Source organism: Periophthalmus magnuspinnatus, chromosome 22 (assembly GCF_009829125.3).
Source record: "Periophthalmus magnuspinnatus isolate fPerMag1 chromosome 22, fPerMag1.2.pri, whole genome shotgun sequence".
In the NCBI taxonomy this organism is placed as follows: Eukaryota; Metazoa; Chordata; class Actinopteri; order Gobiiformes; family Gobiidae; genus Periophthalmus; species Periophthalmus magnuspinnatus.
Genome location: NC_047147.1, coordinates 3,279,598 through 3,302,035, shown reverse-complemented (window position 1 = coordinate 3,302,035; position 22,438 = coordinate 3,279,598). Strand labels below are relative to the sequence as shown.

Genomic DNA, 22,438 nt, shown 5'->3' with positions numbered 1-22,438 from the left:
CATATTTTCACAAGCGTTCCGTCGTAGCCTCCAGCCTGTTCACACCCTCTTCTTATTAAAAACCCCTGAACGCAGCACACTCCCTCTCTCTTTATAATAAGCATTTTGGCAGTTCATAATCTTTTTCCCGAGTGCGATGAAAGAGGCTGTAAATCTCCCAAATGAAAGCTGCGCTCGGCTGGAGGCCTGTGATCTGTGATGGATGGACTTGTTAGGAAAGGTGACTAACTGGGGTCACCGTTTGACTGGTCAGTGAACACACCACGGGGAGCGAAACTGCAACAACAAAGTCCAAAGACAGACACTCGGAGAATCATCTTTCCAAAGCATTTAAACGCATCATTTTTGTCTATCACTTGCTATTAGTTTTCACATAAAGGACTGTATCTGAAAGATCTTATGAGTAATGCAAGCTCTTTACGCTTGAAAACTAGGCAGTAAACACATCACAGCAACTCACTAAATATTACTTTTTCCTATGCATTTAAACGCCTCATTTTGTTCAATCACTTCCTATTGATTTGCACATAAATTGTATCTGAAAGCTTGTATAAATAACGCAAGTTCTTTACACTATAAAACGAGACATTGAAAGCACCACAGCAAACTCACTAAATATTTTGCCCAATCTCTTGCTACTTGTTTCCATATAAAGGCCTCTGAAAGTATAAGCGACACACGTTTTTACACAATAAAACTGGTCAATGAATGCACCACAGGGAGGAAAACTGTGACAACAATCTCCAAGGAAAGACACTTAAACGCCTCATTTTTGGCTTGCCATTGGTTTCTACATAAGAGACTTGACTCCTGACTCCATCGCGAAGGATCTAATATATAATGCAAGTTTTTATGCCATAAAACTGGTCAGTGAATGCAGCAAATTCAGCTGAACAGCATCCAAAGTTTCATCTTTCTAATGCATTTAAATGCCTCATTTTTGGCACATATCTTGCCATTTGGTTCCACATAAGGGACTTGACTCCTGATTATCTTACAGGATCTCAGTTCCACTTTTGACACTATAAAACTGGTCACTGAACACACTATGGAGCAAAACATTCCATGGAAGGACACTCAGAGAATCATCTTTCCAATTAATGTAAATGCCTCATTTTTGGCCAGTCTCTTGCTAGTCAGCTCCACATAAGGGACTTGACTCCTGACACTATCTGAAAGTCATGCAGTTTTTAGTCTATCATTCATTGGGGGAATTACAGGCTCTGGGCTTTTCACCTTTCTGGGACACAGCGGTTCACTTAACTGCCAAAGCTGACATCTGAAAAGGAATGGATTTGTATGTGTCAGGAGTCTGCCAAAACCCCAATTTATAAGAATGACTGTGAATATATGTGTTTTGATAAGTTACACAATTGTAGAAAAATGTCAAAATTAAATATCTAGGGGACATTACACTTCTATGGGGTATTAACAGCTAACACATATTTATGGCCCATGTTAGCTTTTATTGTTTTGAAAATGCTACACAGTATTTGGCAAAAACAGAGTATTGCTATTGGTATGTTTAATAAGTTTCAGTTTCATTTTTGATGCTCTGAGTCTCTCCTCCCTTTGTTCTCAGTGCTCTGAAGGGGGAGGGACTTAGCACAATCACAACACAATCAGCTGCATCCCACTAATGAAACTACTTCACATCACATCAGGTTTGTCGTGTTTTTGTATATTTATGAAGGATTTGTATTTAGGGTTGTGGGCGGAGCCTCATACAGACTCCTACTGCTAACCATAAGGAGGGTTTGAATAGGGCTCAGGAGAGATCACTAGATTACTCAAACATTCATGAATTATCTAAAACCTCTTCAGACATATTTTTAATGAGGGAACAATGTCATAACATGGGAGAAAGCTCCAAAAAGTTTATTTTGCAGAACACTCCCTTACTACTTTTACTAGTACTTTACTAGTACTACCTTTACTACTATCACAACTACCACCACTGCTACCACAACTACCACCACTACTACCACAACTACCACTACAAATACCACCACTACCGCTACTACCACTACTACCACCACTACTATCACTACCATTACAACCACTACCACTACTACCACTACTATCATGACCACTACCATTGCTACAACCACCACTACCATTACTACTACTACCACCACTACCACCACCACTCCTACCACTACTTCAGGCCTTTTACTATAGGTTCAGTCCCATTTTTAAAAGCATAAATAAAACCTCCGAATAATGAAATTACTTTAATTCTCTTACCATGCCTAAAACATTTTCACAGTCGAGTAGCTTTTATTAAAAATGCCAGTGCAGCTTCACCACTCTGCATTTCAATAAACAGGCTTTCTCCCATGCATGCAGCCGCCATTTTGTAACTCCGAAAAAACTACAGAAAGCCTTTGATAGTTAAGTGGAAAAGTCTAAATTTGCTCCAGTCGTGTTCATTTCAAGCCGCTGGACATTAAAGGGGAGCTGGGAGCTTAATAAGAGCCATGCCTGAGAGAGGAGAGCCCAGCGGAGGTGTGTCGCGGCTGGGTCCCCTGCTTCCAAGGCCTTGCTAATAGATTTCAGCCCCTGTCCCAATTAGCTGGTATGTACGCTGCTTTATGAATCAGAGTGTGCAAACATTAGGGGCCAAGAACTGCAAAGAGACTGATCAGACCTGGAATGTGCCACTTACTGTAGCAGAGGGGGGAAGTCGGGGGCAAAGTTGTGGGGTTATGGTCAGTACTACAGATAGAAATTTGGCCATTTTAGCGTATCGGCTAGTGCAGGTCGATATTCTGTTGTGGTCAATCTGCTGCCTGAAAAACACACACAAACAGCTCTCTTGGATGTTTGTGGTAACAAAAGGGTTTGGGGGGAGTTTATAGTAAATTTAAATGGCTTCATTTGGGGAAAATAATCCAAATCGTTCCAGCAAATCGGCCCAATATATCGGCACAGTTTATCAGCAATCCCTTGCTATGGATTCTAAAAAAGACTTTAAAAAAAGTGGACTAAGTGAGCGTGACGTCAACCACAGCGTTCAGCTTCAGTCAAATGAAGCTCATCAAGGCTATCAGTTATAGGGGCCAATGTGGAGCAGAGTTCCATATTTAGAATTTCGACTGCGAGTATCGTAGCAACCAAAGAGCCAATCCGCTGGTTTAACAGGGAGTGAGCACTTAGCAACGCTGTCAATCAACCTGTTGCTAACAGTAGCAGGAGTGACCTCGGGGAAAGAAGGCACGTTATTTGTCTGTTATTAATGTTTATCTCTTGATTTACAGACACAATAGTGAAATAAAAACACCAGGATTATGTAGAGCAGGTTAATACGAACATTTAACACCAAAATGACCAGTCTGACAGCAGTTAGATTTTTCAGTGCAAAGTGTAAAGCCCATGTTCACTTCCTATTTGGAATGTGGCGGTTTAGCTATGTCCATTTATATACACAATCTGTGGTAGAGGGATTTTGTTTTAGAACTCAACGCAGTTTACTTTCTGCACAAACTGCCACTGAACTGATGTAAAACTTCGATAAACATTTAGCACAGGTCCCACCTCACCAAACCGAGTGTTCAAACATGAAATGCTGTCATCTGCTCTTAAAGTCATCTCCATCTTAATCCATTCATGTTGTTTGGTGTCTGAGTAACTTCCCCATAACTCCTGTCCCGTCCTGAGTCCAGACCATTAACAGGTCGTGCTCTGCTCCTAAACCTTTATAGTCCTTTACAATCCCAAACCAGGACACCCCCCTGTGCCCCCTATACCCCCCACAACCCCCCCACCCCACTCCCCCCACAACCCCCTCCTCCCCGCACTAAATCGTCCCGCCATGTTTGTCATTTACTGCCACACACTTTCTCCGTGAATAAATTGCGCGGCGTCGGCTTTTAAAATAACGGTGGGACTTTGAAGGCATCGTCAGAGGAGCCAAAGTCGGGGATGAAAGCCAAAGGTGAGTGCGGTGGCGTTGGTCGATATTTGATACTTTGAAAGCTACTTGTGTGATTTACGCTTATGTGTTGAAACGCCATGGCTTTATTATAGTTAGAAGGCTGAGAGCCCGTCTTCACAGGGTCAGGGTGAAAAGTGCAAATTCTCCTTTAAAGCTCCAATGTTATGCCAAACTAACTCTCGTGAGCTTTAAGTCGTGTTATAACGACTGTTACCTGCTCAAAAACATATCTGGAGTTGTGTTTTGTTTCATTCACACATGTTTGAGTAACACTTTTTTATTAGTCTGTTGACATCTCCAAAGCTCAAAATGCTCTGTTCCACCTTGTGATGTCATCAAGTGGTAGTTTTCAAGTTAACAGCTCCTTTTACCTTTAGTTCAGTAAAGATAGGAAATTCCAGGACTGAAATCATCAAACTGATTCTAGTGAAGGTGTATGGAGTTAAAAACACAGTGGAGCACTTCCTGTATTACCACATGATGACATCACAAGGTGGAACAGAGTGTTTTCAGTCTTTCAACTCAGCCTAAATATGCAGGTTTGTGTGTTAAACATGTGTGAATGAAACAAAACACAACTCCAGCTTGTTTGTGATGAGGAAATGACATTAGAACAGAGATCAATGAGCAGTGACATGGGCCCTTTAAGGTGTTGGTTGGTCTAAATGTTTTGGTTTCATCATAGAAGAGAAGTAAGTAAGAATTTCAAGTCTGTACACCTGATTTTTTACGTCTTAATAATATGAAACACAAAACTATTTCATTTTAAACAGTTGGTCCCAAGTTACTCCTCACTGACCTCATGTATTCAAAACATTCAAATTATTCACCACGATGAGTTCATAAGCACTTTTCAAAGATTAGTTTTGCAGTCACTGTAAAGCAAACAACAACTAGCATACTAACAAACTCTTTGCTTATCTGACAAGAAAACAATTTATAATTTCATGCACACAACACACAGCAGATGTATTTTGACCTGCTTTGAGCTGGTTATACATATATCTCTACTGGGGCCACATTTTGCTCAGATACATGGGAAAGATTGGGGAGAGGACCTAATTGGATAGTAAAAAATACCTTAAATACATCAAAGTACATTTCTAGGTGAGCAAAAAATTTCACCACATTCATTTTGTATTAATTTCAATAGTAAAGTCTTCCTAGGTCAGCACACACAAATGTTCCAGAGTATACCATTAAAGTTATCATTCTCCATGGAGACACGCATAGGCGTTGAAATGAAGAAGACATAGTTTATTGGTGTACTAGCTGTTAGCCACAGGGCTGGAGAGACTTGGTTTTATGCTATCAGCTAACACTGCTCTTTACATAATGTGCGGTTAGCCTGGTTAGCCAAGTTAGCCACGTCACGACAGCTCCCCTCCACACTCATCCATCTCTCTCGAAGGAATTGCCCCACATTTGAACACAAACTACCACAAGATAACAGTCAAACAAGGCCAAGAATAAGACATTACACATATAAGTTACATTACAATACAGCAGGATGGGTGTGATGGATCTGCGGAGGTGATGACAAGCTGCTTCAGAATGTTAGCGGCTGGTTAGCAGAGTTGCTACAGAAATTGGAAATGTTTAGGATGTGAATAAGTTTTAGGCCAAAAGAGATCGCAGCGTGTGGACTGTTCCTGGGCTGAAGCAGTGCTTTAGACCTGGTTTACTCCTGGTTTACTCCTGGTTTACTCCTGGTTTACTCCTGGTTTACTCCTGGTTTACTCCTGGTTTACTCCTGGTTTACTCCTGGTTTACTCCTGGTTTACTCCTGGTTTACTCCTGCTTTAATCCTGCTTTAATCCTGCTTTAATCCTGCTTTAATCCTGCTTTACTCCTGCTTTACTCCTGCTTTACTCCTGCTTTACCCCTGGTTTAGACCTAGTTTAGACCTAGTTTAGTTCTGGTTTATAGTATCTCTTATGGAGCGTTCTTGGTTGCAGTAACCTGTATCTTTCAAAAGGTGCTTTAGTCCAGGTTTAGCCCCGGTTTAGTCTCGGTTTAGTCCTGGTTTAGTCGCGGTTTTGGTATAAAAATATTAAAAGTTTTTCAAAATGTCTGGTATTTATTTTTGTTTTATTTTATTGCACTACTAATATAAATCAGTGTGTTCTGCTCTTTACAATTACAAATATAAGAATTATTTTTGAGTAATTTTCATCAATATCCACATTTAAGGTGGTCATTGCATTCATTAACATTGTCTTGCCAAAGTGCACAACAAAAATACCCAATGTTTACTATAAGAATCAAACCATCAACCTATGTTACAACACCATATGGTTTTTCATATGGTCTATAGTGAGAGTTTCAGTTACATTTGCTCATTTAAATTTTACTGCATCCTAATGAAATTAAATATACTTTTATGACCCTGCATTCATTGAGAATCCTTAATATCCCAAACCAACTTTCATTAAAACACTTATAACATCTGGGGTTATATTTCGTTGATTGGGCGAAACGCAGCGTTGTGAGGCGGGGGAGGTGGTATTTTAATAACGTGCTAATTTCTGGTCTTTCTTGTGTGTGAGCGTGAATGTAAACGATGCATCTGATTTTCCATGCCATGGCTGGGCTCTTGGCAGCGTGCTTCAGTCATATGCAGAGTTAATAAGAACTTGGCCACTCGGCTCCAGCCAGCGACAGAGTATGGAATGTGTGGAACTCAGAGCCACAGCAGATGTGAAGCCAGTTTAGTTACAACACAAACTAAAGAAGAAGAGAAAATACTCACCGCGTTTTAACAACATCCAGCGGGTGCATGAGGCAGATCTCCACCAGACCTAAGGAGCACATACAGAAGGGGGCGGTTAGGAACACAATTATAACATTATTATTAAACCCTCACCTCATTCTCAGTATATGGACAGGCTTCATATGAAAGCCATAGACTAAGTGGACTGAGTGAGTGTGACGTCACCCACAGCACCCGGCTCCAGTCAAATGAAGCTCATCAAGGCTAGAGCAGTTATAGGGGACAATTTGGAGCAGATTTTCACACTTTGAATTCCGACTGCGAGTAATCATAGCAACTAAAGAGCCAATCCAAAGCAAGGCTGTTGAAAGTAATACCCCTTCCCTCCCATACCGCTAGTTTGGCAAGGAGTGGGCACTTAGCAACGGTGTCAATCAAGCCTGTTGCTAACATTAGCAGGAGTGACCTTAAGGAAAGAAGGTACCTGATTTGTCTGTTATTAATGTTCGTATCTTGATGTATGGATACAATAGCATAAAAAAAACAAAAAAACAAACAAAACAGAATTGTGTAGAGCGGGTTAATACAATTTTAAGCCCAAAATGACAAGTTTGACAGCAGCAGTTACTGAGAGAGGGGACATAGTTGTTCAATAGAAAATGAATTACAGCTGGAAGCACACCTACGCTCACTTCCTATTTGGAACGTGGTGGCTAGCAGGTTAGCTATGTCCATTTATATACACAGTCTATGGTGAAAGCTCAGAACCTCCAGGATTGCACTAGCACTGGTCTCCACTCCCTCCATTACGAAGAACTGAAGAAGCGGCTTGGATGAGCAGCCAAACGTCTTCACTCCTACAACGTTTTGTCCAGTTGACAGATTTTTTCTTTTTCGATGGATCAGACGTGGACGACACGTGTATTCTAAATGTACAAAACTGTTCAAAAATATGAACTGCAGCAAATAAATAACAGAACATAACACTTCAGTAATGAGTTTGAGTCTATAATGAGTCATACAAGTTCATAATTCAATCTTCTACAGCTCAAATCTCATCGTAGAACAGAAGAATAAGCTCTCACTAGGCCCTTCTGCAGGCTGAACCAGGACCGGACCAGCAGTGGGAGGCTGGACCAGATGCTTGGGCCGTTTTAAGAGCTTTACTGTTTGTTTGTATACATTTTGCATTGATTCTACATAACTCTCCTCTCTGTATTCTAACATGGTGCCCTGCTCTGTCTGTGAAAATGACAGATGAGGTTTACTCTGACTCCTGCCCACTGTAGTTCCCCAAAAACATGAATTACGATGGAACCGTAGACAAAGTCATTTCTCCTCTGCTATTTGGCTGTGTAATTACTTCCCTGGAAAAACCCCAGAAGACACACACTCTTTTTTATGGACAATATGTTTAATTGAGCAAATTAGCAGGAGCAGTATCGGTCCACAGCTGTGTACACACTGGAACATGCAAACTTAAGGCGGAGGGATACGGTGAGAATAAGAGACCAAAAAGCTTGATTTGGTCAGACGTGTTCGTGCAAAGCAGTGGCCTAAAACACATGAGGGTAGTTAGCATTAGCTGGGCCTGAAACGATCTCTGTAGTCAAAGAAGTACAAGCAGCTCGCACGTATAGCAATTAGCAATAGAGATTAGACCACACCAGAGGCCAGACCAGGACAAAAACTTCCACAAGAAGAACAGGAATGGGTCTGCCTGGGAACATAGACTGTATAAAGAAGTGGACTAAGTGAGTGTGGCATCATCCACAGCGTTCAGCTCCAGTCAAATGAAGCTCATCGAGGCTAGAACAGCTATAAGGGAGAGTTTAGAGTCGAGTTCCACATTTGGAATTCCAACCACGAGTATCATAGCAACCAAAGAGCCAATCCGGTGTGAGGCTGCTGAAGGTAACCAACTGCACAGCTGGTTTAGCAGGGAGCAGGCGCTTAGCAACGATGTCAATTAAGCCTATTGCTAACGCTAGCTTGAGTGACCTTGGGAACAGAAGGCACCTGCTTTGTATTAATGTTCATATCTTAATTTATAGAAAAAATAGAGAAATAAAAACCCCCAGATCATGTAGAGCGGGTTAATACAAACATTTTAATACGAGTCTGACAGCAGCAGTTACAGAGAGAGGGGACACAGACTTTCAATATAAAGTGAATTGGAGCCAGAGTCGATGGAGCCGGAAGTACGCCCACTTCCTGTTTGGAACGCAGTGGCTAGCAGGTTAGCGATGTCAATTTATATGTACAGTCTATGGAACAGATGTGAAATTAGATGGAATAAGATGGAACTGTCCTCAAATGTTGTCAATAAACCTATCAAGCTTTCAAAGACATGACATCATCATCTGGGTTTTCCCAAAGGGTTTAAATGCACAGTAATATTAATGTATGTAAACTTCTGACTTAAAAAATAGTCTAAAAAATCCTTCTCTCATTATTCTAGCAAATAGAAATAATTTTGGTAATCCTAACTGACCTACAACAGGAACACATTAGTCTGATTTCATGTATATGGTATATTTAAACTTCTGGTTTCAAATATAACATAATTAAAGCTATAATATTGAAATCAGTATCAGAACTGAAAACAGCAGTTGACTCTTTGTTTGAAGATTTTTTGAAGAAATCGGTTTTATTTTGATGCAACTCAACAATAATAAATAAAAGGTTGTAATGGTCAAACCGAAATGGTCCCTAATGATCAGGAACCACCACAACCCACATGTTCTAGTTTCAGAATTCTTCTCTGTGAACTGGAAAACCTCTGAGCAGAAATGCCAAGCTTGTCACAACATGGAAATACAATGATATGAACACATTTAATCTTAGAACATAACGATCTGAGTGAGTATTGTTTTAACCTCTCCAGATGCGCAGCAGTCACGGCTCGTTTGACCTGATGTGTCGTGCCAGAGAGAGGCCACTGAAGCAGCTTCTCAAATGTTCTGTTATCAAAAAGACGATGCTAATCTTTCAACGCAAGAAACCAAATCCCTAAGAGCTCGATTAGCCTGTTTAAACAGAGAGGCTGGGATGACCAGGCAAGCCCCAACAAGACGACTGTGAGAGCGGGGAACAGGGTAAACCAAAGCAGAAACATGGGGGAAGGTCTACTGCAAGTTTAAGGTCTTTGGGTGTTTCTCCTGGACAATGACAATTTATTAAAGACCCCATAGTACACTGTTCTCTGTTCTAATGTTGTTTCCTCATCACAAACAGACCTGGAGTTGTGTTTTTTTTTTTCATTCACACAGGTTTAACGCACAAACCCTGAGTTCTTTTCTCAAACAGAAAACACTCTGTTCCACCGTGTGATGTCATCATGTGCTAATACAGGAAGTGCTCCACTGTGTTTTTAAACTCCACACACCTTCACTAGAATCATTTGGATGATTTCAGGCCTGGAATTGCCAATCTCAACTGAACTAAAGGTAAAAGGAGCTGTTAACTTGAAAACTACCACTTCATGACATCACAAGGTGGAACAGAACATTTTCAGCTTTGGAAATCTACACAGACTAATAGGGAGGGAAAAGCATTAGAACATGGCTTAAAGATCACAAAAGTCAGTTTTGTGTAATAGGTCTAGTCCCAAGTTAGTCCTGGTTTAGTCCTGAATTAGTCCTAGTTTAGTCTTGAGTTAGTCCATGGTTAGTCCTGGTTTAGTCCCGAGTTAATCCTGATTTAATCCTGAGTTAGTAGATGATTTAGTCCAGGTTTAGTCCATCTTTAGTCCAGGTTTAGTCCATCTTTAGTCCAGGTTTAGTCCATCTTTAGTCCATCTTTAGTCCAGCTTTAGTCCAGCTTTAGTCCAGCTTTAGTCCAGCTTTAGTCCAGCTTTAGTCCAGCTTTAGTCCAGCTTTAATCCATGGTTAGTCCGTAGTAGTCCATGCTTAGCCCTGGTTCAGTCCAGGATCGTGATCCAGAACAGAAGTGAACCAAACAGAGATTCTGAAAGTTGCAATTACAGAAGATACTATTGTTTTGAGATGAAACCATAAGCGTGTGTGATCTGTGAAGCTCTGACAAATTAGTAATTGTTGCTACGTGAGAACGCATGTCCTGCCATTGTAAATGCCTCTACTATGTCAGGGTAGTGTAGATAACCAGGAGTCTATCTGTACTATGACATTATGACAGGGCAGCAGAGACAGAGTGATGACAGTCATGAATGTAGTGTTGACTTAAGCAGAGGCCCATCCCGCTTTCTCACAGACAAACCCAGAGCAGCTGATGGCAGACGAAGAATGAGAACACAACTTTATATGACCCTGAGATGAACCACAGCTGAGTCATGGTGTAGAAGAGATAGACCAAGGCAAGACCGAGGCAAGTCCAAGGCAGGAACAAGGCAAGTCCGAGGCAGGACCGAGGCAGGACCAAGGAAAGACCAAGGCAGGGTGGAGGCAAGACCGAGGAAAGAGGTACGGACAGAATAGTGAAATAAAAACCCCAGGATCATGTAAAGTGGGTTAATAAAAACATTTTAAGACCAAAATGTTGAGTCTGAGAGCAGCAGTTACAGCGAAAGGGGACACAGTTTTACAGAGAAAGTGAACTGGAGCCAGAGTCAATGGAGCCAGAAGCACACCCATGATCACTTCCTATTTAGAATGCAGCGTTTAGCGTGTTAGCTATGTCAATTTATATATACAGTCTATGGTAGAAAGTGAGAGTTTGTGGTTGGACTTAGATGTCAAACGAGTTCTTTTTAATGCCAGTGCTGACAGAGGTGTCAGACCTGCGCCGCTCGCTGTTTCTAACCCAGGGCTGTTCTGTGGACAGGCCTAATCCAAGCCTGTAATTACTGCTGTGTGATGTGCTGAGTCAAATGACTATAGGACACAATGGGTTTCAGTGGCTCAACAAAGACATGGGGCATTGCACAATATAAAGACACATGCTTTAAAGAAGTCATTTTAGATTACACAACAACTTAAGTATTCAATATTTAGCAACTTTTATTTCCCTAAAACTGAAACTCCACATTTGATTGGACACGGAAAAAATACATTGTAAGTTAATAATGAAGCATCTCTTGTCTCTCATGCATTACACGAACAGGCAAAAGTCACAGGAGACACACAAGGGAGGGCATCTGACACACAGGGACATTTCAGAACATGTTTGTAGAGGGCTAAAAGTATCACACTTTTATAAAAAGACAGGATGTTGAGTTTTTTGCAGACGACTTTGTATAACCTAAATAACTGCGGCCTTTTTGATTGGATGAGGATAAACTGCAGCCCACTATCACATTACAGAGATTAGCTTCATGCTGGGAGGCTGCAGTGCGATTGACTGATTGCTGCCTCCTTCCTTTGAATGTTCTTTTGTCTGTGGACACAAAGGCTCTGACAGCTCGTGTCATCTGGATCTGAAGACGTCTACACCTTTGGAACAGGTGAGGATGGGACCGCAGAGGAAGAGCCAACTACAATGTCACACACAGCCAGGTCAGAGGAAGTGGGGCTCTGGAATCGTTTAGGAGGCCGGTGGTTTGCAATGCTATAGCCTAAACGATGTATCTATAAATATGAAACTAAAATATAGCATTCATGAAAAAAAAAAAAAAATTTGCAAGAACGTACTGCCCAGGACTCGGTTAACAAAATCTTAAAATCACATTATCATATAGCTAGAAGAAAAAAAAAAAAAAACGAAAAAAAAAAAACCCTAAAATGTCCAGTTTTGTAAAGAAAAAGTACACACACGAAAAACTGACCCCAAAAAATATTCTATCCAACATGTATAGAATAAGACGGTATAGTGATTATAGTGACCGGCCTATGTGGAGATGCATTTCTGCTTTTTATCACGAGCAGCAAAACATAAAAGATGCACTATGTAACTTTATGGTAGAGGGTGCTGCTGGGGATCCTGCTGGTCTCCATGGAGATTTTAATTGTATTTATTTGAGCAACATGCCTGTACAAACTGCATTACAATACACAAAGAGATATATTCAGTATGTACTTATGTTCCTCACTGTATCGCAGTTCACCTTTTGCGGTCTTTTGCATGCTTTTTATGCAGTGTATTAACGTGCATTGTGTTCTGAGTCCTGATTGGCTAAGGGATGTGCCATGTCTCCTGTACAGTACAGAATGTGTTCAGTCAAATTTACATAAATGTTGGATCTCAGTGTGACTCTGAAGTGCTGCATGTTTGCAAGTTTTCTCCCCAACAAAATCCACAATGTCGATGAAACGTTCTGCACCGACAAAGGCGCCTACGAAGGTTTAAACATTGAGAGAGTTTAAACAAGAAAATGTTAATGCCTGTGTGAGAAAAGTGTATAAAGTGTGTGGTGAGGGTTTTTACAGCTGCAAAACATATAGAATAATTGTAATGAAGCCGATACTTCATGGATTTCACCTATTGCGGGTTATTTTTAGAACATAACTCCTGCGATAAACCAGGGACCCACTGTCTACTGGTGTCTCAAAAAGAGCAGATAGAAGTTTAGAGATGTTATTGCTTTGCATGGAATGTTCCAGAACACAGCATTAAACAAGCAAGCAGCATGTCCAAGTTACAGGTCAGATCTGTGGAGAGGCAAGTTTCGATGTTCCACTCTGTAATTTTGAGCAATAAACACATATAATTAAATAAATAAAAATCAAATCTTTTACATGTAATTTCTCACAAAAATGTTTATAGTTAAATTTAATATTATAAATATTATCAAACTGCACAAAAAACTTCAAAAATTCTACAAAAATGTGTACTGCTCATGTTTTTGTGCATTTTTAAGATTGTCAGCGCTTAGGGCAGTTTAAGTTCTGGGCGATGTCACAGTGTTCAACTGTGATTGTGAATATTCAGAACCTGGAATATCTGGTCAGTCTGTGGAAGCGCTATTGCTAACATGCTAACAGTGACGCTAGCCGGGCTGCTAAGCTATTACACAAGCATTGAAAACTGGTTGATTCCAGTGACAAGTCTGTAGCGTGCCTTGCCTCACGTGCAGAAATGAAACTCAGGACCCTTTCGTTGTAAGGCAAAAGTACGGCCTATGGCATTATGCCATCGTTTTACTCTAAAATGACAATAATCTGATTCCAAATGAGACCTGGGAGGTAACATCAGGAGCAAAGCATGTAAGACATGACTAACCTCGCAAAACACATTTGTCACTCATTGCGCTATGCCCTGCTAGCTTAGCGTGCCAGGTAGCGTCACCATGTTAGCATGCTGGCACTAGCACTAGCGCTTCCACAGAATTGACCAAACATTCCAGGTTCAGAAGCTATTACATCACACTGAGATGGTTATCAAGGTTGATTTGGGCTTGAAAGAACGCAGTACCTGCTCCCACGCAAAAGTGAGAGAAAAAAAACAACAAAAGAGCAGGCAGTGGGCGGGGATTGCTCAACAAATACAGGTGTCATCCATCACACACAATGACTGCACTTCCCAGCAGGCAATGGGGTGAGGGAACAGCTACTGGAGGATAGACACATATAAAGAACACTTACTCATGTGTTTGGTCAGCTATATGCTCAAGTAAAGCTACACATACAAAATAAGTGGGACCTCTGTTAGCTGATCCAATCTCACAGTGGTCAGTGGCCAACTGACCCTTGAGGTGTAAATGCTGTTCCCATTCAGTTTCAAATATCTCATAATGTTTAGGAATTCATAGTAGAATGTATGATATGGGTTTTCATTAAGTTATCCTTAAAGTACAATATGGGACCATTTGGGAACCCATTCACACACCAGTGTACCAAGGGCACAACGACAGCATTCATCATCAGCTGAAATCACACCGCCATCTGAGCTATTGTCACTAGTCTCCATGGAGATGTAATAGCTTTGAAATATTTAATGCCATATCGTGGAACATTCTGGGTAATCTCCATGGAGACAAGCAAGTAACACTACCAGACCACGTTACAGGTAAGATCTGTGGAGAGGTGGCCCAGTCCACAATAAAAATGTATGTTTTTCAAGGCATGTTTTGAGCCATTATTGTCATGCTGTAGAATTATTGAATATTAACAGACAAATCAAGCGTCTTCTTTCCCCGAGGTTACTCCTGCTAGTGTTAGCAACAGGTTTAATTGGCTAAGTGCCCACTCTGTGCCAAACCAACAGTGCAGATGGAAAAGGGAGTTACCTTCAACAGCCTCGCTCCAGATTGGCTTTTTGGTTGCTATGACACTCTTTGGAATTGGAATTCCAAATATGGAACTTGGCTCCACATTGGCCTGTAAACAAAAACTGGCCCAAATCAGCCCCTATAACTGCTCTAGCCTCGATGAGCTTCATTTAACTGGACGCTGTGGGTCACGCTCACTTAGTCCACTTCTTTAAACAGACTATGGTTAGTACTTTGCATTTGTGATAAGTCATAGAAGTTATTCATTCAAATTTTTATGACTTAAATCATAAAGCCAAAAAAATAACCAAAAACACACCTGATAAACATTTACCCCAAATTCTTCCATCTTTCATACATAGAAAAATACATTGATATTTTATTTATTTATGTATTATTTATGTATGCATGCTTATGAACAGACGTGATCCAACATGAATGTAAACACACCGGATATTATAGCCATTATAACCATTATTTACACATTCCCCATTATTTCAGTCAGTTTGGCCACCCACAATTACATTTTATACCCATTCCCTTCAACTGTCACTATAGCTGATGCATGTTTGGTTTGACCATAACCAGTTTTTCATCTGCGCTTTAAAGGAAATGCACATGACATAGTGATTATATTGACAGGCCTCGAGAGAAGAGACAGCCCTGTCACAGCTGCAGTGTTCTGTCATCTAAAAAAAAAAATAGACTCTTTTGTTAGTGTCATGTCATCCTTAATAACCAAAACACTTAAACCTGTCTGGTTAATTATACTTTGTAGTTTACTCTCAAATTCATTTTCTAGGTTCACTGCCAGGTCTCAGGGAGTGGAGGTTATGCTAAACTGACTCTGTGAGCTTTAAGTCATGTGCTAATGTTGTTATCACCTGAAAAACATACCTGGAGTTCTGTTTTGTTTCATTCACACATGTTTGAGTAACATTTTATTATTAATCAGTCTATGCTCTGTTCCACCTTGTGATGTCACAAAGTGGTAGTTTTCGAGTTAACAGCTCCCTTTTAGCTTTTGTTCAGTAGAGATTGTCAAATCCAGGACTGAAATGATCCAAATGATTCTAGTGAAGCCATGTGAAGTTTAAAAACACAGCAGAGCAATTTCTGTATTATCACTTTATGACATCACAAGGTGGCACAGAGTGTTTTTAGTTTCAAAACACAACTCCAATTCTGTTTGTAATGAGGAGACAACATTAAAACAGATCAGAAAATAGTGAAATATGGAACCTTTAACTACACCTTAAAGGGACACTACGTAACTTTTCAAGAATCGTGTCTGCCACCTGCTTTTCTCTATGGAAATGTCATTGCTTTGCTTGAAATACTCCACAATAACACATTTTTACACACATCTATCACCATGGAGACAAGAAGGCAACACTGCCAGGCAAAGTTACAGGTCAGATCTGTGGAGAGGCGAACCTGATCACAGCGAGAACACATGTTTTTCAAGCTATATAAACACGTGTAACTGAATAAATGCAAGATAGACAAGTGTAATGACATACTGTGGAACACCGCAGGCAAAGGTGTAACATCTCCATGGAGACAAGCACTAAAAAAAGTTACATAGTGCAACTGAAAGAGCAGCTGTTCAAGAAAGAAGGATGTGTCATGGACCTATTGACTTGACTTAAGTTACAACAAGAAAACATCTTAATGGCTTTCTGAAATATTACACCTAATTATAGCACGGCTCATTGACTTAAACAGAGGTTGGGTTGCCATGTTCACTCGTTTTAAGCACATATGACAACGTATTTTATGATTTCAGACAGATTTCGTTTTTCCCCAGTTTTGACGGTTAAACTCCTGACTCAACCTGTATATCTCATACCTGTACGGCATTAATACAGTTCAAAACATCGGGGTCAGGAATGCCAAACTAAATGATATCTCTCCATCTGTCTCTCTATCTACCTCTCCATCCATCCATCTATCAACACGCAGAACGGGTCCAAAGATTAAGAGCGTGATTTATTTTGGCCACTGGTAGACGTGAAAGAATGCTTCAGCAAATGAGCAGGCGAGGACAATTGGAAGATAGTAAGGCATGTAATTATGAACGTCAACATCCCAATTATTCAGCCCAGATAAACAAGATGGCTTTATTTACTTTGGCGAGAGCGATTAAGCTGAGCAAACAGAAGCCAACGCAGGTCATTACAATGTTGACTTGTATATTTATTAGAAATTATTAAACCCCATGGAACAAGACTGTATTTGTCTACCTGTGATCTAAACTGTGAGATGTAAGAGACATGGAGATATTAAAAAGGTCAATTATGGACAAGATAGGAACTGACATAAAGCAGATCTGGAAGACAAGCTGTTAATGTGAAAATAAAGTGTTATAGCAACAAACTGCTGACTAAATTTACACGACCAGTCAAAAGTTTAGCCACGCCCTCTCATTCAGTGTTTTCAACTTCATCTTCTTCCAGAAGTTGCCATGGGTGTCGCCGTCGTTATTTGGGTTGTATTATTTTGCATGGAGCCGATATTAACAGGAAAAAACTTCTATAGGGACTACGGAGACGTTTAGAAGAACATAGAACATTTCACACAAATCAGCCTACTTTACATCGGATTTTAGCTGCAAAACTTTTACCAAATTTTCCATTGAAATTAATGGGGTTTTTGCTTAACAGGAAGTGCCACCACAAAGAGAGTGCGGTTTAGGAGCGTTTATGGCAAAAGTGGGCAGGGGCCGAATAAGCTAACCTGACAGCATGAGAAAGCTAACCTACTTGATATCACGAGAAAGCTAACCTACTTGATTTAACCTACCAGATACCATGTGAAAGCAAACCTGATAGCATGTGAAAGCTAACCTACTAGCATGTGAAAGCTAACCTGCTAGCATGTGAAAGCTAACCTACTAGCATGTGAAAGCTAACCTGCTAGTGTTTGATTGATAGCTAAGCGTGCCACGTCGCTTCCAGTTGTTTTCTTTCATTTAAAATCCCGCTCAATCATTTTTGACAGGGAAGAATTGTTTGTCTGATTTATTTTGCTTCTCCAATTTGCAAATAGATTTAGAAGATGTTATCAGCGACAGGTTAGAGGTGAGCCAGAGAGCGAGGTCTGGTCAGGTGACAGCAGCTAGAAGCGTCGCTAACTGTTCTCACTGATTAATCGATATTTTAATTATTTGTTGTTTATTTGGCTATTTTGCAACATTAAAGCCACACTGTGTAACGTATCAGCAGTAAATACAAAACAAAACAAAAAAACAAACAAAACAAAAGCATTTATTTAATTTAATTTCACTTTTTTTGGTTATATCAAATCATCTTGAAAAATATGCATTCTTACTGTGATTGCACCTCTTCACATTGCTTGTCGTGGCATATGGCAGGTTGTTTTTGTATCTATGTTCCAACATTTGGCTTTAACTTTTATCTCTATGGTGTTCTGCAGGTGCCATCTCCACCAGTAACCAGTGGATTTACCTTTCGACTTTTATCAGGTACAAATACTTGAACAATACCAGATCTTCGGTGATGATTTCGGAACCGTTTACCTGGGATCCAGAACACACGTGATTGACAGGTGGATTAGCCAATCAGGAGCAGGCATGGTCAGTACGTATCGGAAAAAATAAAGAAAAAAAATATGACAAGAGGCTGAAAAACATGGCGGATTTCTGCTGAATCACTGCAAAGCTTAAACTGTTAATCTGAGGAGAGAAAAATGCTTGAGAAAATGATTTTATTTGTTAATCACATGTGACCAATGAACTCCTTTGTTTCACATGTGTCACTGAAATAAACAGCAGAGCAGCACTGAGCAGAAGCCAAAGGTGAAGCACTGAAGTGAACCAAAACAAAGATGGCGGCACCAAGTGAACTAAAACAAAGCTGATGACACCAACAGATGAGCTTTGGACTATTTTAGTGCCAATATGACAGCTGGATTTAACAAAAGTTACATTTTTCATCCTGTTCCACTGCTGTGATGCTTCAGATTCAAATAATCATCATGGCGTTCAGCGTTTTTCGATCTCGTTCAGTGAGAGCCGTTCCAGATAAATGTGTAGAACTCACATGAGAGTGACATTTTACTGTCATTACGGTAATCTGCCACTGTTGTCCCTCGAAGATGACGAACAAAAGCGCAGGTGCAGCAGGGATTTTCCCAGTCAGTTATTCAATGCGCCAAAGAAAAAATACGGATGGATATGTAAAATAGAGGTAGTTGTGTGAAAAAATGCAGTACATTCTGATACTTTTACTGAAAATTAATTCTTTTTTTAGCCATAAAAATCATGTTAAAGGTATAAAGTCTAGGCGAGCTATACTGGTCTATATGTGCTCAGTCCTTAAAGGGTTAATGATCTCGTTTACTAAAGGTACTGTACACAAACTTGCCTTGTAGAATAGAACCATCATGTTTACACCACACTAGGCCTCAGCTCCCTTGTGTTCTGTTATGTAGCTCTCCTCCACACACGACAGCCCGGAGTTACACTCACTGATAGATGGACTCTTCAGTTGGGCTGCTGTCTGCTGAGGAGATTTATCTGTGGAAGTGTTTGGCCCAACGGCAATGGCAGACAGCTCAGGTACGACGCTGTCTGTCAAAGTCTACAGGTGAAAGAGACGAGGGGAGAGGTGAGTGTGGGTGACGGGGGGAGAGAGGAGAGGAGGGAGGACACAGAGTGAGAGAGGAGAGGACAGAGGAGGGAGGAGAGAGGGAGAGAGAGGGAGAGAGAGGGAGAGGAGGGAGGGAGGGAGAAAGGAGGGAGGAGAGAGAGAGAGGACACAGAGTGAGAGAGAAGAGGACAGAGGAGGGAGGAGAGAGAGGAGGGAGGAGAGAGAGAGAGAGGAGGGAGGACACAGAGTGAGAGAGAAGAGGACAGAGGAGGGAGGAGAGAGAGGAGGGAGGAGAGAGAGAGGAGGGAGGAAGGGAGGAGAGAGCGAGAGCATGAGAGAGGAGGGGGAGAGAGGAGGGAGGGAGAGGAGGGAGGATTGAGAGTGGGAGAGGAGGGAGGAGAGAGAATGGGATAGGAAGGGGGAGAGAGGAGGGAGGGAGGAGAGAAACAAAGAGGAGGGAGGGAGGAGAGAGAGGACAGGAGAGAGGAGGTAGGCAGGAGGGGGAGAGAGGAAGGAGTGAAGGAGGGGGGAGAAGAAGAAAGCAAGTGAGGAGAGAGGTTGGGAGGCAGGGAGGAGAGAGAGGAGGGAGGGAGGAGAGAAGAGGGAGGGAGGGAGAAGAAAGAGGAGAAAAGCTGGGCAGGTCAGGAGGAGAGAGAGAGAGAGGAGGAGAAAGAGATCGGAAGAAGGGAGAGGAGTGAGTGCATGAGAGTGAGAGAGAGAGAGAGGAGAGAGAAAGCGAGGAGGGAGGGCCTGAGGAGCAGACACACGTCCCTGTCGCTGATGTGATGAATGAACAAGCAGAATGTGAAAAGTGCACTCAGCTGCCAATCATCTGCACAGGGCTGGAAAGGCCAAAGATCAAGCAAAGAAACACCTCCATTTTGTTCTCTGAGCGAGCTAGGATAATAATAATAAATAAACTAATAAATACTAAAACTACTATCAAAACTAGATACTCATTTGAGCAGCTATTGAGTACTAAATTTGAGCTTTCCAGAACAGTTTTATTGTCATTTTGAGCTGTATCAGAACAAGTATAAGACCTCAGGCTAAGGTAAAGAAAGTACTATTATTTTGTGTCGAAAACAGGCTGTATATATAAATGGACATAGCGAACCTACTAGCCGCCGTGTTCCAAACAGGAAGTCATGGGTCCATTGACTCTGGCTCCAATTCACTTTACATTAGAAAACTGTGTCCCCTCTCTCTGTAACTGCTGCTGTCAGACTCATCATTTTGGTCTTAAATGTTCGTATTAACCCGCTCTATATGATCCTGGAGTTTTTATTTCACTATTGTGTCTGTAAATCAAGATATGAACATTAATAACAGACAAATCAGGTGCCTTCTTTCCCCAAGGTTGCTCCTGCTAGGTTTGATTGACGGTGTTGCTAAGCGCCAACTCTTAGCTAAACCAGCGGTGTGGGTGGGAAAGGAGGTTAGGAGATATGCAACTTGGCTCCAAATTGGCCGCTATAACTGCTCTAGCCTTGATGACTGGAGCCAAACGCTGTGGATGACGTCACACTCACTTCTTTATACAGACTATGGTTAAAAACTATATTCTATTACTTAAGAAGGAGCATTTTTTATGTTTATTGTGGTATCGTAATCGTGATTTCCTTAGTATTGAAATTGAGTTTGAACCTGTTGAATTTAAATGTGGCATCACAGTTCACACAACACAGGCCTTTAACACGTAAGTAAACACTTCTCACACTTCTCCAATACTTTATGAAGATGTGAGTCTGGATGTGAGTCTGGTCCCCGGTAAATCTCCCAGAGTTCAGGTGGGCAGGATTGACAGGTGGTAGCCAATCAAGGACACTCAGGCGTATGGAGCCACATACGTATGGAGCCACAGGCGTATGGAGCCACAGGCGTATGGAGCCACAGGCGTATGGAGTCACAGGCGTATGGAGCCACAGGCGTATGGAGCCACAGGCGTATGGAGCCACAGGCGTATGGAGCCACAGGCGTATGGAGCCACAGGCGTATAGAGCCACAGGCGTATGGAGCCACAGGCGTATGGAGCCACAGGCGTATAGAGCCACAGGCACCCCAGAGGAATTGCACATTTGTTTACACAGCCCTGACACTGGCTACTTCCTGGACTCATCAATTACAAGTCCTTTGCATTGGCCTGGGTTGGTCTGGCTCACTTTGGTTTGGTCTGGCTCGCTTTGGTTTGGTTGGTTCCATTCTTTTGCCTCGGCAGAGCTCACATTTGTTTAGGAAAATAATTAACTGCGTCAAAGAGAAGAAGAGAAAGAAGATGGAACAGTGCGTAAAAACTGATACAAGACACACTGAGTTCTGGTTTGGGCTGGACTATGTGTTGCAGTTGCGGCAGCTTTGCAATATGTTTAAAAAGTAGAATTTTTAAACATATGTTGCACATTGTAAACAACTCCAAGAGTGCTTTTTCCATGGTTGCTCCCACTAGCGTTAGCAGCAGGTTTGACTGTTTGATAGGGCATTACCTTCAACAGCCTCACTCCTGATTGGCTCTTTAATTGCTTTGATACTCGCAGTCGTAATTCCAAATATGGAACTCGGCTTCAAATTGGCCGCTATAACTGCTAGCCTCGAGTCTGAAGCCGAGTGCTATGGGTGACATCACACTCCTTTATACAATCTATGAGCAGATCATATAGTAGTGGACAGCTGATTAGTCTATGTATACGAGCTATAAACAAAACTTGACACTTTTGTACTTAATTGGTTTCATAATTAGTGATTGTAAATTAAATGCATAAGTAGACTTAAAAAAAACAAAGTATTTATTTATTTATTTGCTGTTCCATTTGTCTGAAAACCATAAGCTGAGCTGTTCTTCTCCTGTTCACACCTCAGTCAGTCTCCAGAGACACGAGTCATTACTGTCACCTAGTGGACACAGTTCTCTCTCTGATCAGACCAGTACATGACACATGACAGAGAAGAACAGTATCGGATTAAAGCAGCATCATTAAGTGTTTGGGACTGTACCAAAACAGTAAACGAGAGTGACTTAAAGTAAACGTGTGGAACTTTGTCCAGTTGGAAAG

The 22,438-nt window shown here is 41.3% G+C and overlaps 1 protein-coding gene across 1 annotated transcript in view; it reads right to left on the bottom strand.

Moving 5' to 3' along the window:
• The window catches only part of slc25a21 (solute carrier family 25 member 21), a 162,220-nt gene that overhangs the window by 69,214 nt on the left and 70,568 nt on the right, over window positions 1–22,438 (bottom strand). The window contains exon 3 of the mRNA XM_055231196.1: window positions 6,690–6,738. Within this exon, the coding sequence (XP_055087171.1) occupies window positions 6,690–6,738 (49 nt within the window). The remainder of the gene's footprint in view (window positions 1–6,689; window positions 6,739–22,438) is intronic.